The 12,818-nt window shown below is 37.1% G+C and overlaps 1 protein-coding gene and 1 long non-coding RNA gene across 2 annotated transcripts; one reads left to right on the top strand and one right to left on the bottom strand.

The window, feature by feature from the left end:
- Positions 1-219: 219 nt before the first annotated feature.
- On the top strand, positions 220-1,102 carry LOC122059486. Its single transcript, XR_006134065.1, has 3 exons — positions 220-511; positions 607-830; positions 930-1,102. It is a non-coding gene; the product is annotated as an uncharacterized LOC122059486 (long non-coding RNA).
- A 2,387-nt stretch (positions 1,103-3,489) lies between these two features.
- LOC122059485 (3-oxoacyl-[acyl-carrier-protein] synthase I, chloroplastic-like) lies at positions 3,490-12,808 on the bottom strand. Its single transcript, XM_042622273.1, has 7 exons — positions 12,232-12,808; positions 10,066-10,497; positions 9,120-9,293; positions 4,379-4,492; positions 4,125-4,226; positions 3,939-4,005; positions 3,490-3,817 (listed from the first exon to the last, which is right to left on the bottom strand). The coding sequence occupies exons 1-7, from the start codon at positions 12,703-12,705 to the stop codon at positions 3,750-3,752; spliced, it is 1,431 nt and encodes a 476-aa protein (XP_042478207.1). The 5' UTR covers positions 12,706-12,808; the 3' UTR covers positions 3,490-3,749.
- Between the last annotated feature and the right edge of the window lie 10 nt (positions 12,809-12,818).

Genomic DNA, 12,818 nt, shown 5'->3' with positions numbered 1-12,818 from the left:
CTTCAAACTATAAACTAGGGGTGTCAATTCTGAGTCCGCACCGGTAGGGCCGATCGAGCTGACTCACTTAAGGCCCGACTTGAATTGGCCAATTTATTAAACGGGCGTTCATGGCATAGGCTACTAGTCCGTTGGGTGCCCGTCTGACCCGACTCACTTAAGAAGCCCGCTAGAATCGACTCATTTAATCCGACCAACCCGACCCCCTTACAAAAATGCCTAAATACCTATTTTACCACTAATACTATAAAATATGAGTAAAGAATATATAGTAAATGGTAAATTCCTGTGAAAAAAAACCCTAAAGGCCTAATTGCCTAAAGAACTACGGGTAGTAAACTCATCCCTCTTCGGCTCTTCCTTCTAGTCGCCGCCGGTTGCCGGTGCTTTCTTCCCTCTAGTCGCCGCTGCTAGAAGAAATCAGAAGAGCCTCAAGAGATCATCCTCAAAGTTTACATGCATTGCGAGGCTTGTGCAAGGAAGATTGTCAAAGCCCTCAAAGGATTTGACGGTTTCCTCCCCTTTTACTTAATTTCTCTCTCTCTCTCTCTCTCTCTCTCGCTAATCTTTCTCTCTCTAAAGGTATTGGTTAATTGATCTTGACAGGGGTTGAGGAAGTGGTGACAGACTACAAGTGTGATAAGGTGGTAGTAAAGGGAAAGACAACTGCCCTTCTTAAATTGTAAGGACTCTGATCATTTTTTTCTGTTTCTCCACATCATACTTGTAGACCTTGGGACTTGAGATTTGTACCGATACCATGGTTGGAGATCAAACGTTGAGAGGTATATCCGGAGGACAAAGAAAGCGTGTCACAAGACTCACAACAGGTGGAATAAAACTTTTAATTATATCATCTGATTCAATATTCTTCTTCACTTATTATGGCATTCTGATTCTTCTAAAATTCTTTACTGTCTATGATGCAGGGGAGATGCTGGTTGGACCAACAAGGGCACTTTTCATGCATGAGATATCAACCGGTTCGGACAGTTCAACAACTTTTCAAATTCTGACTTCACTTAGGCAATACATTCACATTTTAAATGGGACATTCAACGGTTAAAAATAATGTAATTCTTGTAACTTAGATTATATTTTAAAGACATGATTCCCTTGGATATGGTTTCGGAATTGTGAATGTTATCCTGTAGTAGTTTTAAAGCCAATAGTTTAATCCCCTTAAAAAAGAATTTTAGGGTAGGCACGTTTAAAGCCCGTTTAGAATTAAATAGGTCCATAACCCATTTAAGGCCCGTATAAGACCGTTTAAGGTAGCCCGATTAAAGCCCGACATCGACCGGCCTGATTGCAAACCGTACCATGCCACCCAAACCTAGGCCCGTTTAAGTAAACGGGTGTTCATAGTGCAAGGATTTCACACCCTCAAGCCTGGTTAGGCCCAATCGAGACCGGCCTAACCCGATTGATTGACACCCCTACTATAAATACTAGAACCCTTCTACGTTTTGGAGGATCCCGCGTAGTTCAAGCCACGATTATCAACAAGATTTGTGCACTGGAATCACGCATAAGAGTTGTTTTGTTGTACTTGGCATTAGTTATGCGTCACGGTTTACACTTACAATACGAGCCCATGCCCTTCCAGCCATTAAACACCTTTCACAGAATTTGTAGAGGGAATAAGTTTTATTTTATTTCCATTTTATGGCATTGCATTCCAAGTTTTATGCATTCAATTATCATACTTTTACTAAGCATAATTGTTAAACCCCTACCCAAAAACCTGAGATTGAAACCACTGGGGACCTATGAATTGCTATGATCTATTGCTCGAAAGGAAAGAATGTCCCTTGTTGTCAATGCAAGTAGTGTTGATCGAATCAGAGGAGGTTCAGACAGTATAAACCTTAGTGGTAAGTGTTCTTGATCCCATGCACACAAAGACCTCTGTGGAAACCACACCACATCTGAACATAGGCACCAAAAGAAGATAGGGTGAACCACCAGAATCAGGTTATTTGACTGTGGGGCTTGGGGTTTCGTACCCATGTACTGCAAAAGCCTTTAAGGTTTGACTCACCATCTATGATTGGTAATTAAGCTTTATAGTCCTTAAGAGGATGGGCCCACACAGGTTTAATTCATTTATTGGAAAATGCATTATTTAGCCAAGCATGCTTTAGTGTGATAGCTTATGTCTATAATGTACAATTCTAATTCATTTCCTCATTCAACAACTTAACAAAGGAGGAGAGGAAAAAAGAAGAAAAACAAAAAAGGAGAAGAAGGAGAAGGAATAGGGAGCTAAGGAATCAACCATGGCCTCCAAGAATTATTAAAGTACCAAAGAAAATTAAAGGAATGAAATTTATTAAATTTCATTTTACTTTGCATTCAAAACCCGTTGCTATAAAATGTAAAATAAATATTACATATAAATATATCATTACTAAATATGATAAAAAAAAAAAAAAATTAACTCGTTCATACAATCACAGGGGATCATATAAGTAATGATTACAAAAAGTTTTCTTTTTAAGTTTAAAAATTTTACTTTCCTTCCCTTTAATTTTTTTTTTGCAATTAAGTATAACCTTCAAAAATTATTTATTGTATCAAAAAAAAAATTCAAGAATTATTTAGACTTTAAAATTTTCAATCGCATGCATTTTCCACCAAGTGATAATATACATCACCGGTCAAACTTTATGAATATGTCCACATCATCACTTAGTTGTATATATTTTGATATTTAATGCAATCCGACATTACTAGTCAGACACTAGAATAATGCATTGAAATTGATCTAAACAGTGATTATTAAAGAAACAAAAGAAAATGTCTCATACATGCTAATACAATCTGCTATTAAAAATCATCAGTTAACCTGGAGGCTCTGTTTGATTGTAAGGTGGAGGCTCTGTCTGATTGTAAGGTGGGGTAATGATTATAAAAGTTTCATTTTTCAAGTTTGAAAATTTCACTTTTATTCCCTTTAAATTTCCATTGCAATCAAGTAAAATCCTTTAAATTTTCCTTGCAATCAAACATAACTGTAAATAATAGGCAAATGCTGCAATGATCTACCGTCTACGTTTCTGTTTCTTTTTCATTCTAATAAATAATTAACTAATAAAATTTCAATTCTTTCCAACATGGCCCGGATAGGAAGGCTTTCATTTACGGCCTTTCACATGTCAAGTTTCAATCTAATTGGTGTTCAACAACCTGACAAGATACAACAATAACAATCCACCAGGAAAAGGCATATCTTGGAAACCAATAGAAATCGAATGACAATTGAAAAGTACATCAGAAAATGTCAATAAATGGAAGAGCATAAGATTGAATTTGACTTTGGAAATTGAAAGATGAGCGATGCAGACAACATCCCCATTCAACAGTTAGAGTTGCCACATCAGCTTTTCATGTAGCACAATTAGGTGGACTGCGAAGATTTTACCTTGGACTTATATTAAAAAAAAAAAATGAAAATTTTAGAACTGAACAAAATGCTTCTTCTACTGACTTCTTAATTTTTTTTTTTTTTTTTAATTTCACCCAAAAAAAAAATCCTCAAAAATTCTAATACAAAAATGGCAGGTAGCCAAATCTAAGTTCCATTACAACTTATAGAACTGCATCGTAAGAGAAGAAAAACCCTAATCAAAGAACATGTGTAGGATTCCAGGAACAAGAAATGAAGAAGAAAAAGATTGTAGAACCCAACAAAGGAATTAGAAGTGAGCCATACTATCCTTCCAAAATTTCTAAATGTTGACTGATCAAGGCTTGAATGCTGAAAAAGCCACAACAGAGTTGTGCCCTCCAAAGCCGAAAGAATTTGAAATGGCTGCAATTAGTAGTGAAAGAAAATGTCAGTTTATTCTTAGTATTCAAAAGATGGGAGTTGTCTTTGTGCTTTATAATTCCACTTCAAACCAAATCTCAAAAGCTAAGTTCCAGTTACTCACCAACATGCACTTCATGTTGTTTCTTTACATTTGCAACTGTATCGAACTCAACAGAAGGTTCTGGATTCTGCAAGTGCACAAGGGATCTTATGAGTTTAAAGATCCAGATAATAAGAACATTTAAAAGCTTTCTCCAACTGCAATTTTCTCTATCCTTTGCTCTCAAAATCAATAGATAATACATACAAACTGGTTTATTGTGGGATGCAGCCACCCAGAAGTTATGGCTTTCACTGTAGCTACGGCTTCCAGACCCCCAGCAGCCCCAAGGCAATGCCCTATCATAGACTGTTGATGACCAAAAGAAAATATCTTAAGTCAAAGACAAACAAGAACAAGATATACAAAGCGAATAGAATATCAAATGAATCAACCTGGAAGGAGAAGTAGAGATCAAAGATACAACTAAGATAAATCAATGGACAGAAGCACACTTTTACCTTGGTTCCATTCATTTTGATCTCTGAAGTGTTCTTGAAAACCTTCTTTAACGCATTCACCTCAGCCAGGTCACCGACAGACGTCGAAGTTGCATGTGCATTTATGTAATTAACCTGAAATTAGGATACACCCATATAATTTTCATGGTCATGAATCGATATATTTAGATGAACTGAATTCCCATTAGCTATAAAAGCCAACTGGAGAAACAGACAGGACCCATAAATAAATAAAACAATAGGCACACATGAAAGAATGAATAAGAATTGAACGGTCAGAAGACCATTGCAACAAATTTGAAATTTATTCACAATCCCAGGCCACTCAATAAATTGTGACGATCATCACTGAACAACTAAGAGTTCTAAACGGCGGTAGGGATTTGATATTCCTTGTAACATCAAATGCATAAGATTTTGGTCTAAGACATCTATCAAACAGAAGATTAATGATGATGGGACTGTAGACCGAGAAGAAATCTTTCAACCGGTCAACTAATGAACAGTTTTTCAAAAGATGTACAATCATTTCTTCACTTCATGTACGAAATGTAAAGCTGTCAATAACTTGGGTTGGTTCCCAAATCTGACACTGACATAGACATGACAAGACCATTCAAATCCTACAAGTTTGTGATTGTAAGGCACAGGACTAGATCTTACAGAATAAATTATTACTATTTCGTTGCCACAAATTTTAAGACAACTCCCGGTTCAGCAAAATAAAGACTTCATAGCAATCAAATTTTACATATTATCTGGCCCAAAATTTAGTGTTTTGGCTAAGACGGCACGGGAATTAAAACTATTTAGTCATTTGAGATTTTTGGAAAATCCATATATCGGAATCAAAGGAATGACACAGGAAACAAGAAATACACTTAAAAAGAAATGGGTACAGATGGATGGAAAATGAAGCCTTTGCTGCTTAAACTACAGCAAGAGAATTACAAGACCAGAGGAGAAAAAACTGATCTTAAGCCTATTAATAGAATAGACACTTCAATCCAAAAAACATATCAACACCATAAAGAAAAATTGCTGAAAAACTAAAACGTGCTTTTAAATAATCTGTTTATGTGTTTCTTATACCACTAGAACAGACACAAGCAAAGAAAAGACATTCACTTGAATCCAACCTCCTTTGGAAAAAAAATATACTGAACCCTATTGGAAGTAATCCTCTGTGTTGATTTTTTTTTTCAGTCTTCATCTATTTCTCAAAGAAGCCGAGAAATGCAATTGAACTGAGGAATACCATCTGTTATCCATACCACTGTAGCATAATCAATTCCACCTCCACTCTGAGCCTAGAATATACATGTTGTGCCTTTGGTGCAATTAGTTTTCATAATGTAATAAGCCTAGAATTTAGGGTAGAAGCTAAGACTACGAGTAGGATTAGTTCAGTCCAAATTTCTGGGGTTATTTTAGACCTTTAATGTTAGTAGTTAGCCAAGGTGGTCAAGGGTCGAAACAGCCTCTCGACATTCTTGGGGTAAGGCAGCGTAGTTCTCACCCAAGTACACCCTTTATTTTTACTGTTAGAAATTAGCTAAGTTAAGTCCCAGAATTATTAGGGATTTGAGTCCAGATTTCATTCCAAGTTTGATATATTTTAAGAGTCTTCCTGTGAGTAGGAGTGTCAAATTCTAGTATATTTTGACTATTCCAAGCCATAATTTGAATTCCAAATCAATTTACGACTGTTAGAGAATCAGTTTATGAAATTTAAATATAAATGTAGTGGCCTATGGATTCACCCATGAAATTATGATTGCTATTGTTGGAGATTTCTTCAAGTATTCTGGATTCAATTCTGTTTTTTTGAGTGGATTCTCCAGTTCAACTTGGAGGATTCCAAGGGGTACCTTTCGGTAGATTCCAAAACCGCAAAAGGTAGATTCCTGCCCTGTTATCTATTCTACTTTCAATCTTAATCTCTTACAAACTACAGGTCAGATTATTCTACTCTTATAGCACCTGTGATACCCAGTTTTCTTCTGATTTTCAGATTGCATTCTTCTTCAATTACTCTCTAGCTACTGGTATGAATTTCTCAAATTAGTATATCAATTTCCGGTATATTTCTCTCAGGAATTCAGGCATCAAATTCTGATTCCAGCAACTAGAATTCTTGATCCAGAATGCATTCCTGTTTTCCTGGTGCCACTAGGAATTTTCTGTTTTCAGAGATAACTTGTAGAGTTATTTTACAAGTTCAGATCAACATCCCACCTGATTTTGTAATCCATTCTGAATTATCTGTACTGAGATATACACTTTCTCCCTCTGCTGTTCTGTTTCTTTTCTATTTTGTGATCCTCTGAACTAGTCTCTTGCTGAATTTTCTGGTTCGGAATTAGTGTACATTACCTAGTTGAGGAAGGATCCCCACGTCTTCAGCGCTTAAATCAGTCACTATATTGAACAGAAGAAAGTCATTCCAAGATGAGGTAAATTCAATGGATTTCACAGTAACTTCAAGCCCAATCTATGGGCATATTTGAGGTAGAGGGCAGGGAAAAAGAGCATCACCAGCAAGCTACATGTTTATCCTCAATCTCATGGTAGAACAATTCTATCTGCATTCCTTCGTCGGATACAGAGTCTGAATTCTATAGCTTCTTTAGGTGGCAAGACCTATCATAAAAAGAGAGGAAGGTACACGATGTGTTTTCCAAGATGGAGAGTGCAGAAAATACAGTACTGGGGAAGATAAGTTGCTACGAATCAGAGACTTGATTATGTGCTGTTGTTACCTGTTAGAATGATGGAAGAAAAAAAGGATAATATGTTCCTACTTTTAGAATACAACAATGTATATATATATATATATATATACATTGTATGTATATGGTACATTGATGTAAAGAAGCATGAACTTCAAGTAGGCAGAGTAATGCATTATCCATGTAAGCTGCATTTGACAGGAAGAGGAAGTTCTCATTTGTTTGCATAACCAAAGAGTAAAGCCTTGAATGCATGCTGGTTCCCCTTTTCAGCTTTGTTCCTTTGACAATGCTATCCACATGCCATGCAGATTGAAGAGGTAAACTGTTCAGTGGAGTTTCTCATGGGAAACATGGAGGTATCCAAGCAACCTCATAGAGGTATTTTTTCAAGTTCATGAGAAGCACTGAATTGATCATCAATGGAATCAGATTTAATGTGCTTGCGATGTAACAGATAGAGTCATAATTCATCTCACGCCCTGGCTGAAAGGTCATACTGGTGCAAACAGAGTTGTCTAGGTGTTTCCTAGGCATCCATGCAGTTTTCTTGGGGTTTAGGCAACTGTCGTCTTAGTGCAAGGTGCCTTGAACTATCGGACAAGGTTTGGTCCTTATTTATACCAAATATCGTTTAAGTAAACAATCTACTGACGATATTATTCATTATTCATTAATATGCAAACAGCCCCCTTTTTTAATCCAATAAAAATAGTTTAAAACTCAAATTCCAAAAGGATAAAAGTCAACTCCCCACCCTCCAATTCAAGAACAAAAACTGGATTTTAGTTGTAGGGGCAATCTTCAACTTTAAATGCTAGGTTTTTCCCAAATCTGAAAATTCCATTATCATGGTAAAACATTGCTAAAAAACAAAGTGCGGTAAAATAATTTCTTGTTTTGATGTTCATAACTTTATTTTCATTCAACAGATTTTTAACAGCATTCACACACCATAAAATAAGTTTGACTGAAAGATAAATTTGTCAATACAACTTGGGTTTAAGCAAATCCTGGATTTGTTGAAAAGCTGGTTTTTGTGCTCGAACAAGACATTTCTCTAAATGTTGATTTTTTTTATAACATGTGACTTAATGTTGATTTTTCATGACCTGATGTGGTTTAATGTTGATTTTTTATGATATAAGGTATATGTAGGAGTAGGATACTAAATAATGTTAGAAAAGAGGGGAATTAAAAAATAACACTTAGGCGCCTTGGTTGCCTTAGGCAACCCTCCATTCCACTTTGACAACTATGGGAGCAACTCGTAAATACAGAACCTAAGCATGATTTGACAAATGGTGTAATTCTTCACCAGTTGATCCATAGCTAAGGAATCATGCTGATTACAGGGTGAGAAAGCAATGAAACAACTATTGCTTGTAAGTTGTGAGAAAAGAAGCCTAAAGTTTCTATGATGTAAAGTGCGTTGGCTGTTAACTGGTCAAAATTTGATGGAAGGATAAGTATGATATAGAAGAACGAAATATTCAATTCAATATTTTTTACTTGATTCTTTTTCAATAGAAGACTTCATTCTCCAAGGAGTTGGGCTGCATTGAGTTCAGAGTTGAAAAGCACTGAGATAAAGATATCTCTAAGAAAAAACTGATTGGGGGATGCTTTTGAGGGGGTTTTTTGCTTAATCTTGTCTGGCCACTTGAACCTTGTATTTTGATAGGTCCTCTTTTCATACTCCAAGCCATCACATCTCTCCACTTGTTCTTGGATCTAATGACATTCTTCTTAACTCTCAAAAAGGATAAAAGGTCTGGGCATCTATTATTGAGATGGAATCTTGTAGATTGCAGCTCCAATTGTATATTAGGGGTAAAGAGTAATAACAAAAAGGAGGTAGGAATTTAAGAACATTAAATATTTATAAACGAAAGTACCAAGTACAATTTAAAGGATAATGAGAATATTAACATACAGAAAAAGCTCAGAATTATATTCCCATGCAAAACATTTGTACACCATGATTGCAAATCCAACAAAGGGTATACCTCCTCTAGTGACACACCAGCATCTTCGAGGCATTCCTTAATGCACGATGAAACACCAAGTCCATCAGCTCTGGGGTCGGTCATATGGTAAGCATCACAATTAACTGCTCCTCCCAGGTATTCAGCGATAATTGGTGCATCACGTTTCAATGCATGTTCCAAACATTCCAGTATCTATAGAGGCAATCACCCAAACATTCGAAAACAACAAGATTACAAATTTATAAACAAAAAGATAAATGTTATATATCAGAAAGAACTGAGGCAAGGCATTTTATATGATACTTAAATATTTCAAGAAATAAAGATTAACTAGATCCAGTCTAGGGTGTTTTTTTCCTTTAATAGTGATGCGCTAGATCTAATCAATGCTTATACTAATCTGAGAGCTGGTAAATCAGAACCAGAAGGTGAAAAACTAACATTATCTACCTTCCAAGAGAAAGCAGCATGATAAAAGTTATACAAAGAAAGTTTTTCTCCTCAGAATCAATGACCTCATCGTGATATCATACCTAGTCATTAGCATGGTTCTAAATCTTGGATTTCGACCAGGTTTGGTTTTGACCCGAAACCTGATCGAAACCAGGTATTTTTTTTATTTGGGCTATTTCTAGAAATCTTGGTAAAAATTTTCGAAATTTAGAACTATGGACTCATTAGTTGACTTCTATTTATTAAGAGAAATCTATCATCACTATATGCTAAAGACATTTGACCAAAAGACTATTAAATATGAAGATGTACAGGCTACAGTCTGGCAGGTCACCCTTAAAGTTGAGATTCAATAAATGGGAAAGCCTCAAGTAGATGCTTATCCTCACTGTCAACCAATTATCAATAAAAGCTACGAATGTGCACTATGATTTATGTAAACCAACCAAAAAAAAAAAAAATCAGGTCAAAATATTCCATCTTCAATATATGGAAAAGACTGGATACATACCAACACTCCAGCACCTTCACCCATCACAAAGCCATCTCGGTCTTTGTCCCATGGCCTTGAAGCTGTTTTTGGGTCATCATTTCTCTGTGACAAAGCTCTACATGCAATAAAACCCCCCAAGCCAATGGGCACAATTGGAGCTTCGCTTCCACCAACAATCATCAAATCAGCCTCACCCCGTCGAATATGGTTGGCAGCACTATGGAAGCAATAATTGGAGGTAGCACAGGCAGTTGAAATGGAATAGTTTGGACCCATAAAACCAACGTCCATTGCAAGCAAGGCAGAGCCCATGTTCGTTATAGTATACGGAACAAAAAATGGAGATATTTTTCTGTAACCTTTCTCAATGAGAGCCTGAACACTATCAGAAAACATTGATAGGCCACCCATGCCTGATCCTACAAGCACACCAGCTCGTTCCTTGTCAATCTGCAACCAGAATAATTAGCGGCAACCGTGAGGAAAGATAGGCAGCTTACAGGAGTATCAGAAAAAGCATGAAAGGAATGTCTGTTAAGAAGCAGTGTAGACGACATATATTGCACAAACTTTGATTTTTCACCTTGGGAAAATCTAAACATTACTATGCCTAGTTTAGTGCTTCACAATCTGCCACGTGGAAGACATGGTAGGATCATGTGAAAAAGGACCCCACATCTAGATGACTGGAAAAAACTCTAGTCCAAAATGAGCAAAGGGAGTAACTCAAAATGAAAAAGACAACTTTCAGGTGAAACTTTTTATTTTGTACATTTCCCTCCTGTGGCAATTTCATACTTTTATGAATAAAGGAACCAGGAAAATCATTTCTTAATTCAGTTCCATTAGTTTTCCAAACTATGAAAACAATCACTACTCCTGGAATGCAAAAAGCAGCTGAACATCCAAGTCAGCCTAGAGGCTCTAGACACATTTTTATGTTCTCGGATTTTGAATCTTTTCGTTAAACTGAAGGTCAAATTTGTGTAATCTTCAGAAGCATACCCACAGAACTATGGAATTATGCGCTCTTTTTTATTTTTTATTTGGATCTGTAGGCCTCGAGGAGAGTTGAACTCATGACCGTTTAATTTTGAAGTGTTGGTCCATAACAACTAACCTTACCTCCTTGGGTCTGGAATTCCATTGTCTGTTGTGTCCTAAGGACTTCTTGAATTGAGGCCTTTGTTCCAACTGGTTAAGGATTAAATTTCAGTCGCCGGGCCCATAAATGACACCATCAGTCACAAATTTTGTAGGAATCATAGGAAGCTAAAATTATTTACTCCAAGGGGGGTTGGTCCAATGGTGATTCATAGTGGGTAAAGCATCTCAGGAAGCGTCTTACTTGTGGGTTCGAATCCCCTTGGCACCACCCTTGTTTCTTCCTTAGGCTCCCACCCTCTTCGGAGTGGAAACGGCTTGTGGGGGCCCCGTAGAGACTATTCCCACTTCAAAGGATGTGGGGACACCCTTCGTTATTAAAAAAAATTAATAAAATCATTTATACATCCAAAACAACTGAAATAGTTGACCTATTCTGCTTATGTTTACCTTTCAAAACGAAATCTGTTTGTGCAAACATAAATAGTGTGTATCCACAATTCTAAATGGTTACACCAAAAAGGAGTTTGATTTTTAAAACCTTCAGAAGGAAAATCTGTTTGTCCAAACAAAAGTGGTGTATGGGTGTATCCACAATTCTACATGGTTACACCAAAAAAGAGTTAGATTTTAAAATCTAGGGTAGAGAGGGATGCCATAATTCAGTCCATAACTTGTAACCAGCATATATAAAACCTGAAGCCAACAATTTATAATCCATAGTTTGTCCAAAACAATACCAGATCTAAATTACTCACTATTCCTCATTGAAGAAAGCATTCAGTACCATAATTCACATGAAAATTTGGAACACGAAGCACTCCTTTAATTCAAACCATGATGTATCACTCATGTAGTACTACAATTCGCATAGAAATCGAGAAACATAATTCGTACTCAAATGCAGAATCATATAAGAACATTCTTGGATCCATAACACATCAATTCTACTGCCCCTTGGGAAGCAAATGTGGGATGAGAAAAACCCAGAACATTGAAAGTTGAAAAAAGCAACCATGCATAAGCATCCAAGTAAAGGATGATCAAAATAGAAACAAATTAACCCTGGGAAGCTCTCACCTTCTTAGAGATGTCATCACCGCCGAGGTCAGCCATCTCAAGGGCCTTCTTGCCAGCAACTAGACAGTATCTAAGACAGTCATCAAGTCTACGGTCGTTCTTGCCATCAATATAACCTTCAGAGCTGAACCCACGAATCTGGCCACCAAATCGAGTGGGGAACTTGGAGGCATCGAATCGTTCGATGTGACCGATACCGCTCTCACCCGAGAGCAAGCGATCATAGAAGACATCAACATCGTTGCCGAAAACGGAGACAACGCCCATGCCAGTGATGACCACTCGCTTCTTTGGGTCCTTTTCTCTCTGGGGAGTAGAGAAAGTTACTGAAGCAGAAGCAGAAATGGACTTCACCCATGGCTGTTTCTTCGTGGGGGTTCTAGCATTGGAGAGCAGAGGGGATTGTTTCCGGAGGGGTTCCAAGGGAGAGATGCGAAGCGCTGGACCGGCTGGGGGCGACGAAAGGGTCTTCATTTTTTTCTGGTTCGGCCGCCGGAGACCGGTGATGCTTGTGATGCTGGTGGCGTAGCTGATTTCTAGTTTAAACTTTAAATGGAGTACTGTAAAGAGATTAGATACACTTGATA

Source organism: Macadamia integrifolia, chromosome 13 (assembly GCF_013358625.1).
Source record: "Macadamia integrifolia cultivar HAES 741 chromosome 13, SCU_Mint_v3, whole genome shotgun sequence".
In the NCBI taxonomy this organism is placed as follows: Eukaryota; Viridiplantae; Streptophyta; class Magnoliopsida; order Proteales; family Proteaceae; genus Macadamia; species Macadamia integrifolia.
This window is presented reverse-complemented; position numbering and strand designations above follow the sequence as displayed.

Excerpts from the sequence above, each read along its gene's own strand:
- LOC122059485 (XM_042622273.1), bottom strand. The coding sequence starts at position 12,705 with ATGAAGACCCTTTCGTCGCCCCCAGCCGGTCCAGCGCTTCGCATCTCT. Across the intron at positions 10,498-12,231 it reads GTGATGACATCTCTAAGAAG|ATTGACAAGGAACGAGCTGG; the intron begins GTGAGAGCTTCC and ends TTCTGGTTGCAG. Across the intron at positions 4,006-4,124 it reads ATCCCACAATAAACCAGTTT|AATCCAGAACCTTCTGTTGA; the intron begins GTATGTATTATC and ends GTGCACTTGCAG.